Source organism: Carassius carassius, chromosome 31 (assembly GCF_963082965.1).
Source record: "Carassius carassius chromosome 31, fCarCar2.1, whole genome shotgun sequence".
Classification (NCBI taxonomy): Eukaryota; Metazoa; Chordata; class Actinopteri; order Cypriniformes; family Cyprinidae; genus Carassius; species Carassius carassius.
In genome coordinates, this window is record NC_081785.1 from 2,701,229 (window position 1) to 2,726,545 (window position 25,317).

At 36.5% G+C, this 25,317-nt stretch overlaps 1 protein-coding gene across 2 annotated transcripts in view; it reads left to right on the plus strand.

The window, feature by feature from the left end:
* LOC132111333 (A-kinase anchor protein 6-like) overlaps positions 1–25,317 on the plus strand; it is a 117,218-nt gene that overhangs the window by 12,360 nt on the left and 79,541 nt on the right. For both annotated transcript variants that reach the window (XM_059518540.1, XM_059518542.1), the window contains exons 3-6: positions 8,521–8,772; positions 9,101–10,507; positions 15,310–15,432; positions 23,734–23,830. In XM_059518540.1, the coding sequence (XP_059374523.1) occupies positions 8,521–8,772; positions 9,101–10,507; positions 15,310–15,432; positions 23,734–23,830 (1,879 nt within the window). The remainder of the gene's footprint in view (positions 1–8,520; positions 8,773–9,100; positions 10,508–15,309; positions 15,433–23,733; positions 23,831–25,317) is intronic.

Sequence of the window (25,317 nt, forward strand, 5' to 3'; positions counted from 1 at the left end):
TCTCTTTTGAGAAATTTGAGAGGAAACGTTATATGTTGTTACAAGCTACTTTTTAAGATTTAGTGTTTTGATTTAACAATTATTTATTCAAATTTTTACTATTTTACTTTTTTTTTTACTTTCATCAACTCGTGAACCCCAGTTTGGGAAACCCTGGTCTGTTGCACTGTAGTAATGATGACTTGATATCAACACGTGTTTGATACAGTGATGCTGAGGTCATAATGAGAGTTTCAGTGTTAGTCTAACAGCTGCATGGATGAGTCCCTCTGCCCCACTTTCAGATTGAGAAACCATTACAGAACTCCGTCTGAAAGATGTTTCAGAAACATCGTTGTGTTCTCATTTCATTTTGTACATTTGTTGGTTTAATCAGAACAGTGTGCTCAGCAGACTTTAATTAGACGTTCACCCTCTCGATGTCTTTCACAAGGGAGAATCAGGCAGCCTGTGGTTCAGCTTCATCATCTTATAGCTCAGATAAACAGCTGCTCACATCATTATGAGAGCCACTCAATGAAACGGAGGATTGTTTTGAAACTGAGATCGAAATAAATATTGTAAGCTCAAAAAGCAACTTAGTTTAGTTTTAAATAAGTGAAAGTGAAGAGGAAACTGGCTGCGTCACTGTTCCCCTCGGTGAAGTCTGTGCATTCTGAATGTGTTACAGGAATCTCTTCTTTAACTGAATGTGTCTCCGCTGCTGGAACGTGACCTGATGGTCTTTGCTGTTAAAAACACACTGCAGTCTCTGGTGTCACGGCGGTTTACAGCCAGTCTGAGAAACTGCCTGTCCTGTTAATAAATCATATTTGAAGCTTTTAGTATAAGTGTGTGTGTGTGTGTGTGTGTGTGTGTCTCTGAAGGGCAGCTTTCTCTCATCGGTCAGATGGTATTGTCATTGCCACCACGGTTATGTCTTTTTAGTTGTGAAGTGAGGTTGTGCCATTAGGCTATTAACAATCAAATCATTTCAGTCTGATCTGAACAGTTTGAGTGCCACATTCTTTCAGATCTTGTTTTAGCAATCTGTCATAATGTAATAAGGCTTCTTAAAGAGACTGCTATTGTAGAACGAGGAAATATTGGACCCAATAAATGTGGCAAATGATGCAAATGATTAATAAAATATTATAATTAAATATGTGAGTTAACACCCACACAGACATCTATATATTTGTGAATATGTGTGTTTGTTTATATAAAATGTTTATATGTTTGTGTTTGTATGTGTGTGTGTATATTTAAAACACACACACACACACACACACACACACACACACACACACACACACACACACACGGTTTGGAAATTGGATGGATATCTTTAATTTAGAATTTGTATAATGATTTTTTACTACCTTTTTATAATTTGGCAATTATTTATAATAAGAAATGTAATTTAACTAAATAAAAAAAAATGATTTATTTAATAAACAAGAAATTATACATAATCATATATGAACCTAGTAAAAGTTTGCAAAAGTTTTTTCCGAAAGTACAAACCTTCAAGATTTATGAACAACCCTTAAGCTTAAAAGTAGTTTTCACCATTATATATGGTGTTCTTGAGGTTTGATGAAGGAAGAGAAGTCATGTCTATAATCTAATACAGCTGAAGATGTTTCATAGATTTTATAGTGAGTGTTGCACCTTCTTTTTTCAGTATGTTATTCAGATTTTTGCCTGCTTTTCTTTTGTTTGAGCATCGTTTTCTGCTTCTTTAATGGACCTTTATATATCATCTCTCTCTTGATGCTTTGTGTTGTTGTTGTGAAGAATTCTGTGTGTGTTTCTTGCTGAATCCAGGGTTATTGTGAGCGGCTGACTGAAAGCTTTGTGTTCAGTATCAGCAGACAATGAGTCAGTCGGGCAGCACACATCTGTTTCTCCGTGAGAGGCCACAGAGCACAGCACTGACTGATACTCTTACACTAGTGCGCCTCGTGACTCACTTCCAGGCTTCCTGTGAGCTCCATACTGACTGTGACATATAGGACCACTGATTCTTCATGTGTGTGGTGATTTTAGAACTGCCTGTCAATACTGAGCTTTCAGGATGTATTATGTTCCCTGAAAATGAATGTAAATGTCAACAATCATATACTTCCAGGAGGAATTTTGAGGCAATTACAGATGACAAAAACATCTTTCAGTCTCTCAGAAAGTCACATGTCTCTTCTTCCTCCTAAAATGAATCATTTAGCATCTTTTCAGGTTCAGTGGCAAGGTGCTCTTAACTATATATTGTCTTTGACTTTCAAGCATACAGCGCCATCTCGTGGAGAAGATCAGGACTAGTGTTCAAGAGTTTGGAGTCAGTAAGGCATTTCTAATGTTACAAAATATTCTAATTCAAATAGATGCTGTTCTAAATTACATTTTAAAATATATTCAAATAGAAAACAGTTATTTTTTGAAAGCATAAGATACTTGTCACAGTGAGGGTCTGTGACTAGACTCTAATGATGTAAAGGACTCTTACAAACATACACCTCCTGTTCTGCGCAAGTTACACTAATTAACACAGACATGTTTGTGTCACTGATCATGTGAATTATTTAGAGTTATTCCTGTCATCATTATGGCATTTCTTTCTCAGTTTAGCATTTAATGATTTTCATTAATGATTGTTGATTTACATTTATATTTATGCATTTTGCAGACGCTTTTATCCAAATCGACTTACAATGCATTGAGGCTATGCATTTTTTACCAGTATGTGTATTTATGTATTGTGTTGTGTTAAATTAAAACAACACCGGTCATCTTGTTAAATGTTTATTGTTGCCAAAAGTTAGTTTGTATTTAACTTGTAACCATTTTTTTTATTTTTTTATGTTAAAATTTTTTTGTATGTATCATTGTAAATGCCATTGGCACACTAGTGGGAAACCTTCATTTTTGAACTTCTGGGAATTAACACTCTGAACTTTTGAGTTCATCATCACTTAAATAATATACCTCCATCTGCCAATTCATTTAGAGCGGTGGTGCTTATACTGTTTAAAACATTTTTGGTCCCTTTTTCTGAACTTGACTCACCCAAGTCTCTCTTAAAATACTTTTTTCAAAAACATTAAAATAACATTAAAATTCAAAACTTTTGAACAGTAATGTACTGTATAACTCTAGTTTATAGTAATCATGAGCACCCATTTGTTTGTGCATGTCTGTTTATATATATATATATATATATATATATATATATATGTATGTGTGTGTGTGTGTGTGTTTTGTATGAAGTATCCTTAATATATGAAAATGCATGTCCAAGTGTTTTTCATGTAATTGTGTTTTACAAAAGTAGTAGGTTATATGTAAGGCTTGTATATAAGTGATTAGGCTTGTAATTTAAGTACATTGCTGTTACTGCATGGCAAACTGTTGACCAAAAGATGGCGTCACTAACATAGATTAATGAGAAAACGTGAGGTTCTCTGTCACTGGATGGATGGATGGATAGTACAGAACTGATTCTAAGTGGAATAGTCTGGTTTGCAGTAGCAGCTGTGTGTAGTATGTAGAGAGTTGACTCACTAATGGATGTCAGAGCGCCAAGAGTTTAGCACACAGCTGTGATGTCCACATTCCCCAAAGAGACCAGCCCTCAGAACAATGTCTGCAGACACACCCTTATTCCACAGATCAGATGTACAGTATGAGGATTCACACACACACACAGACACACACACTCACGCACACTTGCATTGGCACTAATTGCATGTAATAGCATTTTACCAGTTGTCAGGATGCCGGGTGTACTCACACTAATGTGATTTACACACACACACACACGCAGACATACCCATGTTTCTCACTTCTGTATTTTTACCCTGTTGAAACCAGATCAGTTCACGTGGGCATGTATTTGGAGTGATGTAATCTTAGTTCTCGTTCAGCCTCCTCTAATGTACAGTGGGTTGAATGGTCTGCGTGGTTTGCAGATATGCTAAAGACTTCACCTTTTGTGCCATTTGCATGTTGCAGTTGTTTTTATATCATTTCCATTGCAATGTCATAATAGAAAGCTCATTTACAAAGCTCTGCACTTTTTGCATGTTTCTTTATGGAATATTTGTCTAAAATGATTGATTTTCACCAGATTGCATTACTAACATTTTTAAATCTATTTGGTAGAATTAAAGTTTATAGATTCTGTTTGGGCCTGTGAGTAATTAAGGCAACTTTTTGGGGTTGGTAAGGTTTTTTAATCTTAAATAATCTTATGCTTACCAAGACTGTATTTATTTGATAGCATAATATTCTAAATATTATTACAATTATTACATATTATTATTATTACATACTTATATGTAATTATTACATACATATTATTACAAAACTGTTTTCTATTTGAATATATTTTGTGTCATTTATTCCTGTGATCAAAGTTGAATTTTCAGCATCATTACTATTTAGTGTCACATGATCCTTAAGAAATCAATGTAATAAGCTGATTTGATGTCTTATTATCAATGTTGAAAACAGTTGTGGTGCTTCATATGTTGATGAATAGAAAGTTTTGGAACATTATAAATCTATTTAGTGTAATTTTTATTAGGAACTTTTGAACAGTAGTGTATGATTAACACATACGTGCTTTTTCCAACGTACTACATCAAAAACCATGCTTTTTCCATGATGGCAATGTTTAAAACTTTTTTTTACAATATGTACCTTGTTACGTTTAATTATTTTTAAAATGAATGGTGTGTCAATGCTGCGTCAGAGCAGCATACTTCTTGTAGTTTTCCAAAGAATCTTTTGCATCTTCTGAGAGATTAATATTATTTTAATATTTACAGTATGTATTTAGTGTTTCAAATTCAGATAAAAATGCAAATGTATGTTTGTGATGCATTTGCTTAAAGGTTGCACATAAAGGTTTTATCATACTGTACAATTTAATGTACTAGCCTTGTTGATGTTAATATCAATGTGGAAGCCCCAATATGTGCGGTGACCTTAGTGTCTCCAGTTACGCCTCAAACCCCGATGTTACCCCCCTGCAGCAGCTGCCCTTGCTGGTGGGCCACACAAAGTGAGGGAGGGAGAGAGGTCAGGTCCCAAAATAGCCCCTTGGTTTGGTGAGACAGCCCCTCCTCCAGAGATAAAGACAGAATGGAAGAAACAGGCCAGTGAAGTGAGTGAGGAGGAGATACGGAGAGAGAGAACGATAGCATATCAGGCAGCACAAGCACTCAGAGCTGTCACATCTGACATCAGATCTGACACACATCAGCGCCGCATGCCCCGCAGAGCTCACTAAAGCAATCTCTGACTTCATTCTCCTTGATTCATCGTGTTTTACTTCAGCCAGCGAGCAGGTAAGAGGAGGGATCAACTGACATGCTCAATATATTTCTAACAGGAAGCCTCTGATGGGTTGACATTGTGAAGATTGTTTGAAATATTGTTAGGAAGTGAAGTCGAGTGGCTGAGTTTCTTTTATTAATAATTGAGTAGGCTGGCTTTGTGTTTGGTGTTGCTTATTGCACATTTTAGGGTGTGAACTGGTGTCTTTTTTATAGGAAAAGGTTAATGTATTATTTTGCATTTGTAAAAGGAAGAACTTTTATTGTGTTTGTATGCGTGTTCATGTGCTTGTGTCATCAGAGGTCACATGGTATTGAGAGGGCAGCTGTGGCGCGCTTACAACCTCAACTGGCCAGTGATAAAAAAAAAAAAATAAGTACAGAGAGGGACCATGCTAATACCAAGAATTTTTTGGTACTATGGTGTAATAATGGTACACTACTCGTCAAAAGTTTGGGGTCAGTAGTTAAAAAAAAAGAGGTTTGAAAGAAATCTGCATTTATTTGATCAAAAACACAATAAAACCATAATATTGTGAAATATTATTATAATTTGAACTGCTTTCTATTATTCCTGTGATCATAGCTGAATTTTCATCATCCTTTCAGTGTCACATGATCCTTCAGAATTCATTCTTAATATGCTGATTTGCTGCTTAAGAAACATTTATTATTAATGTTATTATAAGTGATAAAATTAGTTGTACTGCTTGATATTCTTATGGAATTGTATTAATTTCTTTGAAACATTGTGTACAAGAACTGGTCAGTATCATAAAATAAAGAGTGTGGGTGATCAGGGTCTTGTGTGACCCTGAAAGGTTTATTTTGTGACATTGACCTTGGAAAATGGAACATAAAATATTAATTTGAGTGGGGGAAAGCATACCACAGAGTGATATGAGAGACGTGAAACCTGCACAGCTATGTTAGAAACTGAGACAATTCAATATTTTTGAGGCCATTATAATGCAGCAGTTGACCAATGAGAATCAGTTTTAGTGTCATTTGAATCATTGAAAGGGTCAAACACAAACCCTGATATGTTTTTAAGTTTATAAATGCTTTATAAATGCTTAGTGTAACTGTAAATGTGTTGTTCATCGGCCATTTAATGCTTGAACTAAAATAGTTCTTCCACTATAGTATCTCATGAATTCAATATTTAAATCTTTTTTGATGTGATTCTTATCTTGACACTATCTTCAGAGAACCTTTGGTTTGGTTAAGCCATCATAACCTGTATTATAGTATGTGAGCTACAGTAGGTGATCTGTGACTCCTGTAACATGGTCAGCTTGCACGCTACTGTTTGTTTTTAAGAGAGCGAAGCAGGAGTGTATGGGACCTGCTGCATTTTGGCGGCATGTCTGACCTACATTTAGTGGTGCCGTGTTATTTTAGGGAGTGTGCGACACCGTATCAAAGATGCTGCTGGCTGCAACTCTGGTGGTGCTGTGTTGACCACAAGCTGCAGTTGTTTTGGCATGTCTGCCATGACCTATAAATGCTCCTGCACTCTCACCTTTCTCTTTATTCTCTCAGTGCTTTTTAGGTTCTGACATTTTCATGTTTTGGACATAATCCTGAAATAGTTTGTTTTTCAGAAAAAAAATATTATTTAGGGTTGTCAAAGATGCTGTTGTCACTTGGACTGATATTTTGAACTTAATGCGATTAAATACTGTTTATTTTATTTTATTTGTTAAGTGTAGTTTTTATGATGCAATTACAATAATATCAAATTGACAAAATGTTTGAAAAGAAAGTTTCAGTTTACTGTATGTCCTAGGAAACTATTTTGCCTCCTGAATTAAAAGTTTTTATAAATGACGATGTTTAAAGTTTGGATGAGATGAGACCACTGTCAGAATTTGCTAGCAGCTGAGCCTCCTGACTTGCACAGGGAGGGATCATAACATGATCCAATAAAGTGGACCCAAACTGTATTTGGACACTTAAGGTACACTTTAAAAATACTAATCTCATTGCATTACTTGGTGAGAAAAATGCAAATGTTATCTGACTTTACATACAATCCAAAACAATGAATGAAATTCAGACATTATTAAGTAAGTGTCCAAATATTTTGGGGGGGTCTCTTTAAATGTGCAGTTGCTACTGTATGTAGTGTATCTACCATATCATCTTATTCTGTTTTGTGATCTAATTTTCTGAAATTAGCTACTGCTTCTGAAACTAGCCATTTAATATCCGCCCCTAGGGCTGCTTGATTTATGATTTGTACCACAGTGACAGTGCAAAAAAGCCCCCTAGACCCAGTGACCCACAGTCGTAAATGTGCTCTTCGCTGCTGTGACTTTCACATCATATAAACCAGATAAACCAGAACTGGTTAGCAACTAAAATAATATTAGATATCCCAATAAGATCCCAGTGAAATCATTGAAAAATCTTAAAAATATCAAGAAGCACAACTGCACTGTGTGGTATATACCTACATTTTGAACAGTAGAGTATATGTCATGAAAGACATAATCAGAGGTAATTTACTGGGAAAACCACATGGCTCTTTGGTATATTCTGAGTTCTCCTCTGTATTATTCACGTCATGTGAAAATGACTCAAATGTCCATCCATTTTCTCTTACATGGATACATAACATGGTGATGTTGTTTCACTTGTACCTGGTTGAAGGTACAGTAGGTGCATGACAAGTAGTCTTCACTTGACTGATGTTTAGTTCCTTTTATCAAAACAAAACTAAATGATAAAACTGCAAAAAGTCCTGGAAACCTGAGCTGTTACCATAATAATGTTGTTTGGTGTGTATAATGAAGAAATATCCTGTTGAGTAATTCAATCTTTGCTTCAGTGAGCCCTGATTCTGGAAAAATATCTCTTCTTTCAGAAAACAAAGTACTTGTTACTCATGCCCTGTTCTTTTTGCTCTTTCTCATGAATTATAATACATATATCTGTTTGGTCTGAACATTAGACGTTTTCTATCTAAAAAGCCTTAGAGGGTGTTTCTTTAATATCCAGTGGGTTCTGGATTGATGATGGAAATAGGTATTTTAGCACAGGAGGAAGTTGGTGAGAAAGCCACATCCTCAGAAATTGTGTATTTCCAAAGAGCTGTATGAATCCAGTGCCATCATATGATGTGTAATTTCATGCATAAAATTGCAGATCACAATACTGTATATGTTGACTGTCTGTGCATTTGTCTGTCTGATAGGACATCTGTGAAGACATATCTGATCATGTCGAGCAGATCCACGCACTGTTGGAGACCGAGTTCTCCCTGAAGCTCCTGTCCTACTCAGTGAACATCATAGTGGACATTCGGAGCGTGCAGCTCCTCTGGCACCAGTTGCGAGTGTCCGTGTTGGTTCTGAAAGAGAGGCTTCTCCAAGGCCTCCAGGACTCCAACGGCAACTACACCCGCCAGACTGACATACTGCAAGCCTTCAGCCAGGATCACGACGAGGTCAGATACATCTCCACAACATCATCCAAATTAAGCCACCTAAGGCGGGTACATCCCTTGCTTAGGGTACATCCAATACTAATTTACAAGGACAGAAAGTTAGTTATGCAACGTTCTGCTGAGACTGTACCATAAACCCATTTGATATACACTTAACCAAAGACATTCAGCCTAGACAACTCTAGCACACATGCTTTTCTAGTAGACATTTGCAGTAAGGTGTACTTACGTAACTTAGTCGAGTTCTTTTAACATAGGATAGATTTGATTACATTTTTAAATTTGAGTTTGCGACTGAGCCTGTTTTTGTTATCTCGATCATCTTTAGACTCGGCTGGACGCTTTGACAGAAGTGGACGACTCTGGCCAACTGACCATTAAATGCAGTAAGGACTACTTCTCCTTGGACTGTGGCATCACTGCGTATGAGCTGAGCGACTACAGTCCCATTGATGACCCCGAAGGTCGAGGGCCACGCTCCCTTTATCCCGAGTTGGAACAAGACTTTCCAGAACTGCTTCAGAGTGTGGATCTCCTCAACATTGCAGCCTCCAGACAAAACCAGGTGTTGTCTCCACCTGCAGAAGAGTCTGTTACCCCCACCCAGGAACCTCAAGAGACAATCAGTGTCCCCACTAAAGAAGAAAGTGCAAAAGATTCAGCAATGCAGGGAGATTGTGGCTTTGGCCTTTCCAAACGCCCACTTCAAAGTGGCTTTAAGAGTGATGTGTCTCCCACACAGCCTTTGCCTAAAAAGCTTATGTATCTGGAAAGTGATGGGGGCACAAGGTGCACTAGGTCTTTGCCTCTCCAGTACCAAGGTGACTTGAGCAGAAGCACACCCTCCCTTCTGGATACACCAGATCGCTCAAAGTTCTGGCTGGAGCTGGAATCAGTTTATCCAGGCAATGGGAGTCAGTCCTTTGAGAGTCTCCATGCCATGAATGGAGGGATCTTGCAGATGAGTCTCAAGAGACCTTCTGTGTCCACTGAAGTTCCTCTGGAGAGACGCTCGGCAGAGGCTGTGCAGGGATTCCACAAGCAGAAGCACTTGACAAACTTAAAGACTATGCACTCTAAAGCCAAGCAGGCTTACAGTGACTCTTCCAGCCCTCCAGCATCTTCAGGGGAGGACATCTCAGACCCAGACCAGCGTGAAATGTCATCCAGCCCAGACAATCAAGCTCCCACCACAGGTTCTCTCTGGATCGTGAACCAGAATGCTTTGTGCATCTCCAATGCATCGGGGAGCTCCAAAGAACACTGGTATGGTTCGGATGAGTTCCTCGCTCTTCCTGCCCAGCTGAAAAAGACAGAGATGTTGGCATTGAAGCTGGAAAGCCTTGCTCAGGCTTTACCACAAATGGGCCTGGAAGAGTCGATTCAGGATGTGGATGACTGGGAGCTCACTGAGGTCAACCCTGATTGGGAGAGCAGCAGTGATCTCCTTTTGCTTCACCCTTATAAGAAGCCCTCCCGAGTCGGCCGCTTTTCACCTACTTCCTCGAGTGACGTGGCACCTTCATTGGATGACAGCATCGAGTCTGGCCCACTCAGTGACCTGTTGTCCGAGGACGAGGGGGCAAGAAGCACACCAGAATCCAGGGGTAGAAATATATCAACTGGCTGGCCTAATGCACCAAAGATGATGTTTCAGTGCACACCTTTGATACAGCAGCTACTAGCAGATATTCAGCACCAAGAGAACTACCATGATGTCTGGGCGAAAATAGAGGTAAGAGATTTCTGCTTTTTGGCACAGTATTCTTGAATGATGTATAGTATATGCTTTAAACCGTTCCATATATATACTGGATATTATGACATATGAACTGAATGCAGTATATACTGTTTACTGTTACTTATTCAGTACATGGCATACTGTACAGCAAACTGGATACTATTTTCAATAGTAGGTTAAACTGTTGACATTCTGTGATAAACATGTTTCATGTTATGTTACAGTTGGATTGTGGGTTACATTATACTGTCCAGTGTACTCTCCCTGTATACTGCACATTTTGGCAAATGTATCACTGTACTGTCCTAGTATGCATGTTATATATTGCAAAAATAGTAAGATAAGTGTGTTAGTTCCATAGCCAATCACTCAATAATCTAAATGAACAACCAAGTGTTAATGCTAACCCTCTGAACTTACATTCATCACAGTTCTACATTTCCGATTTAATTTCAAAGGGATATAATCATTAAGGAAGTCATTTGTATGCCTTAATCCTCATTCACATAGAGGCGGCAGCTAATATGTGTCACTACACTAAGCAGATATTAAAAACAGCTGATAACTAAAGGGGTAATGAACTAACAAGCCACCTTAGCCTTTTGCTAACATTCGAAGCTTAATTAACAGGATTGCACTTCTCGACAACCTCTCTTCAGTCCCAAGGCTGTAATTAAATGATTAGCTGTGTAATTTAGAACATGCAGTCATGTATATAAAGGACCCTGGTGCTTGAGGAAACCCAAACTTGTCAGACTAGTTCTACACTTTCTATGTGCAGAATAGCATACTACCATACTCTTACTATTGCTGAACTATATATTATGTAAACTATGCACAGTATGCAAATTTTATGAATGCATGGAAATACCCAGATGACTTAGTAAATTTGCTGAAATTAGCAGTATGCGTCAGAATTACTGCAGGGAATACTGTATCCTATAATGCAATGCATCTTTAAATATTGTGTGACACATTAACTTTTTAAGAAGAAATGTAAAAAATATATTAAATATACTAATTTGTATTTACATTTTATTAAATTAACAGATGGTTTTATTTAAAGCAATTAGGGAACAAGCAAGTTGTCATAATGTAGGACCCAGCTATCACACTAAAGTGAATGCCACTTAAATGCAACATCATGAGACAAATTAGTGAGGTCAGCACAATGTGACATTGTGGCACACTACTGTTTGAAATGTTCATCATGGAATGATGCATATTAATTAACTTATAAAGATCAAAGCATAAACATTTTTTATTTCCTGGCTGTTGACCATGAGATTAGTTCTACTCTTTGGTTTACTGTCTTAGAGACATAGTAGCATAATGTCGCCATCTGGTGGTCAAATGGAAATTAACACCATAAGAACACCAGAAACCTAAATTAATATAAATTAGTTTCTTTGTTTAAGAAAATGAGACAATATTGAATGCATGGAATCTTTTTTTTTCCTTTTTTTAAACAAGATAATTTAGATGCCGCTCATTTTTTTCAACTTTTGATGCTTTGGTAAAAAAAAGAAGTGCATAGTACCCAAAAAGACAATATAAATTAATCTATTAATTGAATAATTTGAAATCTGCCACAACTGTCTTAAAAAAAAGAAAATAAATTAAGTCAAATTATCTAAATATATTTGCACTGTTTCAAGAAGGTGTCCTATTAATAATTTATTAAAGGTTTGCATTAGTACTTGAACTGCTGTGGTTGGTTAAAATGTGCTTATACTGTGTGCGTTCAATATCTTGTGCTTTCATTCTATGGCCGGTTACATAAAATGCTTAGACTAGTCTTACAAGTTAGACATCTGTTTTATTCCTTTAAGATAAAAAAAAAACATTAAATTACATTAAAAAGTAGACTGGCTTACTGTTAGTTGGTCAAACTAGTTCTTAAAACACAGTCTTAGCACAGAGGCTAATTTCATGTAAATGGCCACTGATTTAGAATGATCAATAACATTATACACATTTCGGCCAGTGTCATGACTTTATATCGTCCACTGGAATTCTTTCAGTTCACACTAATTCATATTTTATCACCTGCACATTCAGTGTACTGTTTCATCCAAGCAGATCAATCCTTACAACACAGGAAGCACTTCTGAAGGCTACTTCTTAATACTCCTCATGTCTTATGAACAGTATCAACGGCAATCATGCCGATCCAATGGAGGTGAATAACTAGTGAAGGGAAGGATGCCCTCAAAAGTTTTCAGCTGTAATCCTTCCTTTGATTCCAGTGCAGGTGTGCATGTGTGCAGTAAGCTCACTGGAGCGGGTGGAGGTAGGCAGCCACATCCACCTGAGATGATGCGTGTCACAGGAGGAGGTGATTGATCACATTAGTATTCAGCTGCTGGAGATGACTTCATTCTCATGGCAACAGACAGCTGGCAGCTGAAGCCTCTTCTTGGGGCATCTCATGGGCCTAGTCATGTGTGACGCCACCAACTCATCTTCCCATTCTCCTTGTCTTTCTCTCTCTCTCTCTCTCTCTGTGTCTCTTCTGCCTCCCCACACCTTGACATTCGTTGCACATCTTTGTCTTTGCGTCTTTATTTTTGGTATTAAAAATAAGACTGTAAAAAAAAATTTTTTAATAATATATACACACATTTTATGCAACAGATATTTTTTCCCCCCAATAGAATTTGATTGGAGAGCTGCTGAATTATGATCATTTTTATTGTATCATAATATGCATTTATATTATTATATTTTTATATGCAAATTATTATATTAGGTATAAAAAATGATGCTTATCTTTAAGATCATATACATATATAATGTTTATTTATTTATTTTAGGCATATTAAAAAATGAAGTCCATTATAAAATGTGACATATTCATGACAAACCATGTAATTTATTTTTATTTTATTTATTATTATTATTAGGAGCTGTGGGATTGTTCTCTAAATATTCTCCTCATGCATTATATTGAAAAACAATGTTTGGAATGACATCAGGGTGATTAAATTATCAACAATAAAAAATCATTTTTGGGTGAACAATTCCTATTTAATGCATATAAACAGACATCGGGAACATGCTGATAAAAGCAGACATACAACATCAAGGTGATTAAATAATAAACAAATTGTAATTTTTGGGTGAGCAATTCTTGTATGTATTGAATATGGTGAAAGCTGGTTTCTGAGATTGTCCAATTCAAATATGAATTTGACTGCCCTCGTTCCCGTTAGCTCTCTCTCTCTCCTTCTCTCACTCTCTCTGTCTGTCTCTTTCTTGTTCTTTCTCTGGGGCATGGAGTCGCGTCTCATTTTCTCTTCCTCCCTCTGTAATACACTCACAAACAGGTCTTGCGACAAGCTCAGTTAATGCTGTGACCAGCGGCTACATATTCATCTGCTCTGAGAGCTTTATCACTGCACAAGATGAGAGTGAATTACACCGCGTCCCTGCCAGGGGAATCATTTAGTGGCAGTATCTATTGATTTCCATCGACTGCCATCATTTCACAGAATTCCTTTGGTCTATATGATGATGTACTAGATATGCGATAGTTTGAGGGCTTTCTTTCAACATAAAATTAATCAACCAGCTTTGGCCAGCTTGAACAAGACAGTCTGCCAGACCAGAACCAGGCCCAGCTGATCTGTTCAACAATACAGACAATAAACCAGAAGGAGATGCATTCAGGCCTTATTTTGACATCTGAAATGGCAGATCTGATTCCTCTCCAGCATTTAGCTTTAAAAGCACAGCCAGTCTCACCCACTTCAAAGCTTTTCTGCCAGTGAAGGCCAAGCAGTCGATAAAATTATGGGATTTTTAGCTGGCATCTGCGGAGAGGTCATTTATATCAATATCTTTGATTTTCGCCAACGTTAGATAATGAGCAGTAGGAGCTGCCTTAGAGAAAGGCCGAGATGTTCTCATTTTACATTCAGATGGATCATTAGAGACTTCATGAAATGGTATTTGATCTGTTTGGGCGTATGACATCGAAACATGAGAGGACCAGCATATTTGTCACTCTAATTAGAGCACAGATCCTCGTCATTCACCCTCTGGTTAACCACAGACTTGAAGGAATAGTTCACCTGAAAATGTCTTCATTTAACTCGCCTTCATTTCATCCTCTTTCTTCCATATGCAGAAGTATGTTCAAACTGCTCATGTGAGTGCTGTTGAGCACCAACGATAACATAATAGTACCATAAAGTATAAAAAAAGACTGGGGTTTGACTTCTGAAGTCTTATGAAACACATTTGAGAGCTGTGGCAGAGGTGGAAGGTTTTCAGTGAATAACAACAAAAATCTTGGCCGGTTCCTCACACAAAGCTAGCTATAGATACTAATATAGACTCCATTATTGGTTGTTTTATCCTTTTTTGAGGTATGAAACCCCCCTTCTACTTTTGTTGTATGGAGTCATTTAGACGTCTCCTGTAAAACTGTTCCTCCAGTATTTGTTTGAGCTACATTCAGTAGGTAGCTGTATAGTTTTTCTTTGGTCCAGTAGATGGCAGTATTTACACACCAGCACATTGAATTTCCTAACACTGCAACAGCAGTGGAGGCACATCAAGGGCAGCTTCTGTGTGACATTCCCTTAAGCATTGTGAGCTTTTGACAAATGCAATCCATCGCTCCCAAACTTTTATCATCAGTTTATCAAAACACTTGATTATTTTTTCTGAAGTCCTATTTGTTGTGGTGTAACACATGGTGGTTTTAATGTTTCGAGACTTTTGATGTCAAAGCAGTCACATTTGCTGTGTTTGGCATAGTTGATGTGTCGGTGTGTTTGTTCCTGCAGGGTTTTGTCAGCAAACTGGATGAGTTCATCTGCTGGCTGAGAGACGCTCTCGAAACCACAGACAACTGGACACCACCCAGAGCTGATATCCACAGCCTCAAACTCTACCTGGAAACTCACCTTGTGAGTAAACATCTGTCCGTCCTTATCCTTCAGTGTGGGAAAACTCACAAAGGTTAACAAATGAACACATGCTCAGAAGTGTTCCCCTTTAAGGTTCAAACTGCTTTGTTTTAATCTACTGAAATTTCATTTTTTCAATCTTAAAGGAGGATTTTTGCTCAGATGTTGCTCTTTCATAGTTTCATCATGTTTCTCAGTCATGTTTAATTTAAGTCTCTGACGTTTCCCATAAATTACTTAAGAGGAATCAAAATAGGCACAAAGTCAATTGTTTATGCACAAAAAGATTGTGTAAAATAAAAGCATATAGCAGCTCAAATCTTTTTCTTGAAATGTATTAATACATTTAAGTAAATTTACTTTTTAAAAAGAGTTGTACAGTAGAATTGTACAATTTACAGTAATAGATCATTTATTACTAATTTAATTACTGATCAATTACTATGTGTGTGTGTATAAAATATAAATCTTTCAGATTTTCATATTATCAAAAGTAAATTATAAATGTACATGTATAATTTAAAATTGTCCTATATTGTTATATATAATATTTAAATATTTTATATGTTACTGTAAATGTTCTCTATTCCAAATGGTTTTATATTATATTATATTATATTATATTATATTATATTATCTCTATCTGTGTAAACATGTATAATTAAAAAAATATATATCTGGTGTTTTATCATATTTAAATAAATCATTTACAGTAAATTATAAATTTCTTCTATTCCAAATTTAAAAACAATAATTTTATGAATATAAATACATACGATTATATTTAATATTATCAAAAGTATGATTCAATTGAACATGTATTATTTGGAAACGTGGATAATTTAAAAGCTTTATACATTATTATAGGTAACTTCTGAATGTACATGCATCTATTTCTAAATCTGCATAATTTAACACTGTATTATATAGATAAATATTGATATTGTATTTGCCCTCGACCACTAGTTGAGATCTGTTCTAAAATTTCTGAGTTTATTTTCAAGAGAAACATCTGAGAAGTTGGAGACATGAGCAAAGTTCTTCATTTGTCCTCCGTTAATTCTCACTGCTGTCTGGGAAAACTAATTGAAATATTAAAGAGATCTCATGTCTTTCCAATGGGAGTCCCTTAGTAGCCTGTATCAGAAGCATATCATGTTTAGCTCATGCACCAGTGAGATGTGTTTGTTTATCCATCTGTCTGTGTGACCGGCCGTCTCTCCTGAAGAAGGAAAATCACATTGTGATTTATAGTGAGGGGCTTCACTCATTTTTATTGATTCAGAGAGCGGGATCACATACTCGCTGTCTCTCATCCAGCTTTCAGGGGCTCTTAGGATGTGCTCACAGGTTTAATGTCTGGGCATGAAGTCAGGCTGGCAGGTGGGGAGTGTGTGTGTGTATGTGTGTTTGTGTTTCTGTCCGTGCACATATATGTGTGTGTCTGTAAACACGGATCTTTCCGGTACCCACCGGAGAGCCGTGAGGAGGAGGCTGGCTGTTGCAGGGTAGGAAGAGAAGGGGAGAGAGAGAAAAGGAGTGGGCTTTCTTTATAAGGCGTTGAGAGATTGTGAAATGAAACAGCTATTGATTGCACTGGGTGGTGGATCCAGTTCTCTGAATCACATTAAAGACACACACACACACACACACACACACAAACACACACCAGCCTCCATTGGCAAATGAGACACCGAAACAAGGGTCCCCAGTCACACAAATACTGAGCTGTGCTCCTGCTTTATAATATACACATAAACATTAAAGAGACTGTGTATATGTCAGTAAGTACATAAACCACACAGTTTTTTTTCTTTCTTTTTTTTTTACATCTGAGTGGACAGTGTTTAAAAAGGTCAATTGGAGTTTTATGGCCATGACTATTAGTCCATGTAACCTTAGAGTCATTTACATGCTGGTATGCTCCTATAAGTTAACAAAACTACTGAAACATTTAGTAAATGTATTTATTTTTGAATGTACAGTCTTTCATTTCCAGAAAAAGATGTGTATACAAAACTGTGTAGTCAAATGTTCTTCAGAAGTTTCTGTTTGCAATAACAAACCCTGTTTATTCGGTTTTGAATTTGCATGTTAATGTTATAATCTAGCTACATTAATTGTTTTAAAATGTAGTACTTCATAACTTTAATTTGCTTCTTAGACAGTTAAAAAAAAAACTGTGGTTGCAGCTTCAACAGCCGTTTTTCTCCATCTGAGAAATGTAATGTTAACCCCGCTGAACCAGCCCAAGGTTGTGTGCTGGTCTTGCATTTGCTCGTTTAAGATATTTGAGCTTGTTTTCCAGACTAAAGTGCTCAGTGCTCAAAACTCCTTTGAAACAATCAAACCATCACGTTAGGCTTTTTAAAGCTGTTTATTTCACTAGGGAAATGTCATAATATCAAATAAGTCTAAAAACATCCATGAACTTCTAAATGTACCAAAAATGGTTACCATCTGGGCATCTTTAGCATACAATACACAATGCTTTGAGTCATTCAAATCCAAATCTCACATACTATGTATTGCACATAGCATGTGATTTGTGAATTTGTCATAAATAAGCATTTGGCCTTATTTGTAAATAACACAAGTTGAATTTTTTTTTTTTTTTTTTTTTTTTACAGAAAATTAAATATAAACAGAAATAAAAATATAAACAGAAAAACAGAAAAACATTTTAGTGAGTATTATCAAATATAATAAATATCTAGTAAATATTTAAATGAATTTACATATATTTATTTCATTATATTACGTAATATTTTTTTAACCAAAATTGTTATATATATAATTAAAATTTAAATTATATTTATTTTTCTAGAATATAATTTTAATAGCTCACCTATAAAATAGAGCAATTCTGTCATTGTTTTTGCCTGACATTCTAATCATTAAAAAGATATTTTGAAGAATGTTGGCATTTTAAAATTCTTGTGTGTTTCACATAAGAGAGAAAGTCATGGAGGTTTGGAATGAATTGAAGGTGAGTAAATGATGACAGAATTCATTTTTAGGGTGAACTGTCCCTTTAATAACAAGCACAGCACTCATGATCCAGGAGAGATTGACAGGCCGTCCTCCTGTCTGCTCATCCCGGAATCCACAAATACCTTCAAACCACACCACAAACCCCAATCTGTCTCCAGACAGCTCCTCCTCGCACACCAGCCTTCCCTCCGTTCTCTCTCTCTCTCTGATTTGGGGATTAGGTCAGGGGGAGGATCATGGTCCACTTGTTGCTGTGGCACATCTATTGATCTCAAGTAAGCGATAACCTGTTTGCCCTCACATCTGATCCCAGCTCAGAGCGGGGTGGCAGCACTGCGTCCCGTCTGTCTACTCGCACACAAACACACGGAGACGCCTCACACTTCAAGAGCTAGCAGAACTAAGCACGTATCACCTCCAGTGTGAAGATGCAACACTAATTTGTACTGTAATGGCAAACAAAACACACACCTGCTTTCGGAATCAACTTAAAATGCAGATTTGGGCTTTGTGCAGTCAACATCTCTGGTTTCATTCATGAACACATTGGAATTTCTCTTCGAGGCTGGGTTTTGAAGGTAAAGGTGATGATGAAATGGATGTAAGAGTATTTGAATCTTGACGGGGATGTTTTTATGTTGTTTTTATTGTTGTTTTGCATCTCGTACACCCTTGTTTAATAAAACATGACATCTGGTGCCTTATTGCTTATGCTGAACCTTGAATTGGAGCTGCACGAATTGATATAAAGAGTCTCTTAATAAGATTGTGATATTGATATCGCCTCAGTTATAGTTGATGGTATTATTTCAGCTCGCTTTTTAATGCCGCGAATACAGTATTCGAGTGTCCTTGCCATGCGCACCAAAAATTACTAGAGCATTTTGTTGTAGCATAAATCAGTGATGGATATCTGTTTATTCTGCATTTTTACCCCTTCTGATTGTTTACTCAATTTAAAGGAGTTTAGCTCTGTAAAGGATATCAATTTTAGCCTGAATCCGAAGTCATGAATAAGCTCTCCTCAGTTTCTCTCGTGTCTGTCATGAGTGATAAATTGTCTCACCTGCTGATCCATCATCCGTCTCGTCCCGCTCAGACTTTCTGATGGCGCAGAGTTGAGTGAGAGAGAGAGAGTCTCGGCCCTCTCACTCCACTCTCAGACAGCCTCAGACACCAGACCATCCATTTCTGTGTTTCCTTAGTCACTCAACTTAGGGCTTGTCTACTTGGACGTGATTAGTGCTTTCTGATGCTATTTTTGCTGTTTGTTTAGTGTACCGTCGTCTTAACCCAATTAAAACAACTGTATCGCAAATATGTAAGGCCTCCTTGATCAACGTGATCAAAACTTTGCTAACAAACAGTTTTAAACAATCTTATACATGCCTTCTGTCGTCTGATTGATAGTTTGTACTTTTTTAGCAAGCAAAAGGCAATCATTATTTTTTTTTAATTGTAAATTATAATTGTAAAAATGTCCACAGCCTTCAGGTTGTGGTTCACAAGTCTTTTTGATAAGAAATTTTAGAAATAATTCAAGATGAACATTTACTGGAGCAATTTAGGATTACTTGATTGTCAATATATAGTTTTTTTTTTCTTCGAAAAATCACGTTAAAACATGAGTATCAAATATGATCCATGACGCTTTTGAGGAACATTTATTTGTTTGTCTCCCAATCATCACTGTATAGCATTGTATACAATGCATTATATTTGGACAAGAAAACCAGTCTTAGGTCGCTGAGGCATATTTGTAACAAGAGCCAAAAATACATTGTATGGGTCAAAATTATTGATTTTCCTTTTATGCCAAAAATCATTAGGATATTATTTAAAGATCATGTTCCATGAAGATATTTAGTAAATTTCCTAACGTAAATATATTAAAACGTAATTTTTGCAATATGCTTTGCTAATTTAGACAACTTTAAAGACGATTTTCTCAGTATTTTGAATTTTTTGCACCCTCAGATTATTATCCTAATAAACCATACACCAATGAAAAGCTTATTTATTCAGCTTTTAGATGATGTATAAATCTCAGTTTTGAAAAATTGACCCTTATGACTCAAACTAAGCATTTAAATATCATCTAAGACATATTATTAGTCTATAGTAGTCTATAATACTGTTGTGAAGATCTCATTGATTACAAGAATTGCATCGTACTTTCTGGCCATTTTTTTTATATCAGCAACTAAATTAAGTTGCATAGTTTTGCTGAATTTGAGCCTCTGATTAAAGCTCCAAGTTCTCCTATATCATACTACAGGAGCCATAAATGCCTGATGTATCAAATATAAAACTCAACAACAACAACAGCAGCAACATTTCATTCAAAATGTTGTCTAAAGGTTAAACAAAGTACAATAAATACATTAAATTATACAACACAGTGATGTATACAAAATTAATAATACTATAAAGACATAAACTAAAACTAATACATTGACTGAATTGACAATTAAGTTTAATTAAATTAGTAATTAGTAATTAAATTACTAAAAATGTAAGTAAAGTAAACTATAAAATAAACTATAACAATAAAATCTAATTCAAAATATTAACAAAAATTATAATAATAATATTTCAGTGATATTAAAATAAGACTGATGCTGCCAGAAACAGTTTTTGTAATTCTAAAATTAAAAACAAGGTCCCTATTGGGTCATTTTTGTAGAGTTCAAAAAAAGTCCAAAAAGTCAAGTCATGCATGTCAACAAACTGGAATTGCAATGTCAAACTCTTAACACTTTAATCCACACACTACGCTCAGGTTGTACACTACACATTTTGAAAAACATAGTCATCGAAATCCATTTCACTCTTACAGAAAACTGTGCTCAAGAGTATACAGTGCATAATGCAGAATTAGTACTAGTAGCATGCTTGTCTACGTGCATGAACAGACATTTGTGACAGCGGGATGAAACTGAAACTCTTCTCAGAACAGATCCCATGTATACAGGTGGTTGCATCTTTCTGTCAGGTTTGCTGTCAGACAGCTGAGGGTGAAAACGGCCGTGGCGGCTCCCGCTGCCCTCTGTGCCACTGGTCAGATCAGAACAGTCGGTAATGGCATGAAACAGGGCAGAGGGAGATCTGAGGAGATGAGAATTGAAGGTGAGGATGGCTTTAGGCGCCTCGACCGCGGGAACCCTGTGGGAGCGCGGCCCACCGCCCCCCTCGTTCCCACCCGTCAACCTCCACACATCTTCAAAAGCACATCCCTCACCGGCCCCCCTTCCTCACGGATGCAGGATAATGCCGTCTACTCTTTGATTACACTTAGCAATTGGAGAGCCCTCCATTCGAGAGCACTGGGTATTATCAAAAAGTTTTTTTTTTTCTCCCAACCGCTGCTGCACCCACTGGATGGCGAGAGTAGAGGGGAAAACAGTGTTTGGTGGGGGTTTAGAGAGAAAAAAAGTGAAATAGAGACATCAGAGTAAATGGACAGTCTGTTGGGAGACGTACAGATGACTGAGAGTAGGAAAGCACCCGACGGATAGATCCTTTGAGCTGCTGAGCGCCACGCAGTGAATTGTGGGTGTAAGACAGAAATAGAGAGATGGGAACGCGGTTGCGTAGTCCCGAGGTCATTTTCTGGAGGGCACAACTGTGGGAGATACGGCTTCAGGTTTATAACAGCATTTGAATATTAGTTTATGCCGCAGATGATGAATTAGAGAGACAGCTGTCGTTTGTTAATAATTCAGCTGCACGGATGGCAGGATAGACTTGGACAAATACAGAGAGATGGGCTTCATTCCTCTGAGGATGTATGAATAATGCTCGTTTGAGATCAAGGAGTGTGTGAAGGGTGTTTAAAGGTTGCGTGTCGACAGCGCAGCGGGAGATTATATACATTCTAGCTGAAGCACTTAATGTGAATTATGAGTGTTTGTTTTAATGGGATGGAACCGGACGACATGTTAAAGAAAACTGATTTCATGTGTCCCGTTAGGAGTCCTGTATAGGAAAGAAACATGAGATCTCCTTCATATCTCTGTTGTTTCTCCTAGGTTGCATTGAGATTAACTGGAGAGAACAAATTGAGACTTTTGCTCAAGTTTTCCCGAAAAGATCTCAACAGTGTCATATTATGATCTGATCAGTATGAACTATTTCTCCTAAAAAAATCTCTCCCAGTAGAATGATCTGAACTGCTATACACATTCACATCTATGCAGTAATATTGTGAAAATGTTATAACAGTTTGAAACAACTATTTAAAATATTTGAAAATGTAATTTATTCCTGTAATGCAAAGCTGAATTTTCAGCACCATTACTCCAGTCTTCAGCGTCATGTGATCCCTCAGAAATCATTCTAAACGGCAACCTGTGAGCAATCAAATATTCATTAAACTGATTTAATGTGTCTCAATTCTCCTTGGTTGCATTGAGATTAATTGGAGAGCAAATGAGACTTTTGCTCAGGTTTCTTGAAGACATCTCAACAATATCGGCAAATAAAGTTTCCTGATTCTCAGTATTTAAAGAGATCTCAATACTAGTATTAATTTGTGAACAGATCAGCATGAACTCAAATATTTATCCTTATGTTCTCTAACGATTAAATGATCTAAGCTGCTATCTATAGCTATCAACATGCATTTTATAGCTCTATATTACTGTATGTCACCTATTAACTATTGATTTGTTTTCATCTTAATTTTTCCAAGCAAATTGAAGGAGAAAATCTGTGACTAAGTTGATTCTTAAATAAAACAAATATTAAATCTAAAATCTTATTTAATGTGATAGCTGTCTAACTGTCTATCTAGAGAATAAATTTCATTTTATTTCTGTTTTATTACTTGTCTTTTTCTTCTATGTTTTTTTATTCCTGATATTTAAAAAAATCCTGTTTTATTGAATATTTTATTGTTTAGCCTACAGCTTGCTGTTTTGTTATCTAAGGAGTCTAAATGACTGATCTTGAGGGTAAAATGTGCTTAATTTTCATGAAAGCAGGATTGTTAATATTACTAAAATAGCCTCGTTTTCTAAAATATAACTTTTTTTTCCTATTAATTTTGTTGCAAATTTAATCCTGGATGTGTCTTCCTTTATGAGATTCACCCATTAGCTCTCTTGATCTATGAAAACAGAGCCCTTGAACAATAAAATCCTCCTTTAAAGATGAGCCATGACGTTTTTTTGTGTGCATTTGTGTAGAGATGTTCTAATGGAAGATAAGAGGGAAATCTGAAGAGGACAGAAAGTGTGAAGGGGGAGAACAAAAAGAACTTTTCCCTTGCACTCACATGTTATTTTTGTGTTCATATGCATGTAGAGTTTCAAACTCAACGTGGACAGTCACAGTGCTCTGAAAGACAGTCTCCTGGAGGAAGGACGGCAGCTCCTGGAACTCATCACCTCCCACAAATCAGGTACGGTTCTGCAGAGGCACACATTTATTATTAATGTTTGTATTAACATAGTGACCTTCAGAATTTATAAATCCTCAAGTAACTGATCCTGAAGCGCCGAGCGCATGCCTTTTCACATACATTACGAATGGCGCACGGCCTGCTGAATTGAGTTCTGGGATAAAGCGCAGAGATAGATGCGGCAGCCCGGCCAAGCGCTTCCAAAGCCGTATATGAAGAGAGCGGGAATTAAGAACAGCAGGTTGAGGAGGCCATTGCAGGCTCTCGTTCCTCTACAATATCGGTGATTATTCATCTGAAGAATCTCACCGAGTGCTCGGCAAATGCACAAATCCTCACAGCTGACCTCGCTGCTCGTATGTCTCGTCTCCGCTGGGTAAAGCCAGCTACCATTAAATATGCAGATGGCTCTCAGAGGCAGGAGCGCTCCCTTATAATGCCCCGACAGCCCTGTCCTGCAGGGCCGCAGCGTGACGACAACTCCCTGCCAACTATACAAACACAAACATGCACACTCGCACCTTTATTATAACCCATCCTTCTGTGGGGAGCTTCTTAAAGGAGCCTCTTACAGTATGTATTTTTTTCTTCTTTGGAATAATGATACATGCTCTGGAATAATGCGAGTCGTTAGGACCAGAAAATGTGTATTAAGTAAATAGTGGACACTTTGATTTTAAAAAGGAAATATTCTACACTTTTTTACCATATTCTGTAGTTTGAATACACTACTGTTCAAAGGTTTGGGGTCTGTATGATTTGTTAATGTTTTTAAAGGATGTCTCGGTCTTAGAATCATCAAGACTGCATTTGATCAAAAATAAGTAAAAACAGTCAAATAAAAATGTTCTATATATTTGATATTTTTCTACTTCGGAAATCATTCTAATGCTGATTTGGTGCTCTAAGGTTTTTTTTTTTTTTGATCATCATCGGTGTTAAACTGCTGCTTAATATTTTTTTGGAAATCATTTCTTTTTTTAATAAAGTGCAAACTGAAATAAAAAAAATTAGTAGTAAAAAAATGTTATCAATTGAATTATCAAAAATACAGAAATCTATTTGAATATTTTGTAAAAATGTCATATATTCCTGTGATGCAAAGTTGAATTTTCTGCATCATTACTCCAGTCTTCAGTGTCACATGATCCTTCAGAAATCATTATAATATGCTGATTTGCCAATTTAAAAAAAAACAGTTCGTATTAGTAATTATGTTGAAAAGTTTTTTTTTAATAAAAACATGATTTTTTTCTATATTCTTAATGAATGGAAAGTTCAAAAGAACAACATTTAAAAAATGTTTTAAAAATAAAAAACCATTTATGAAGAAATAACTGGATGCTCTTTAATACAATACATGCAACATAATAATGCATAAGACAATTCAAATAATAGTATGCACTAACAGTATATACTGCACATTCTGAATAGCTACTTTTCCAGGCATATATGTGCACCTTGCTAATGTCAGCCAATGGGCAGAA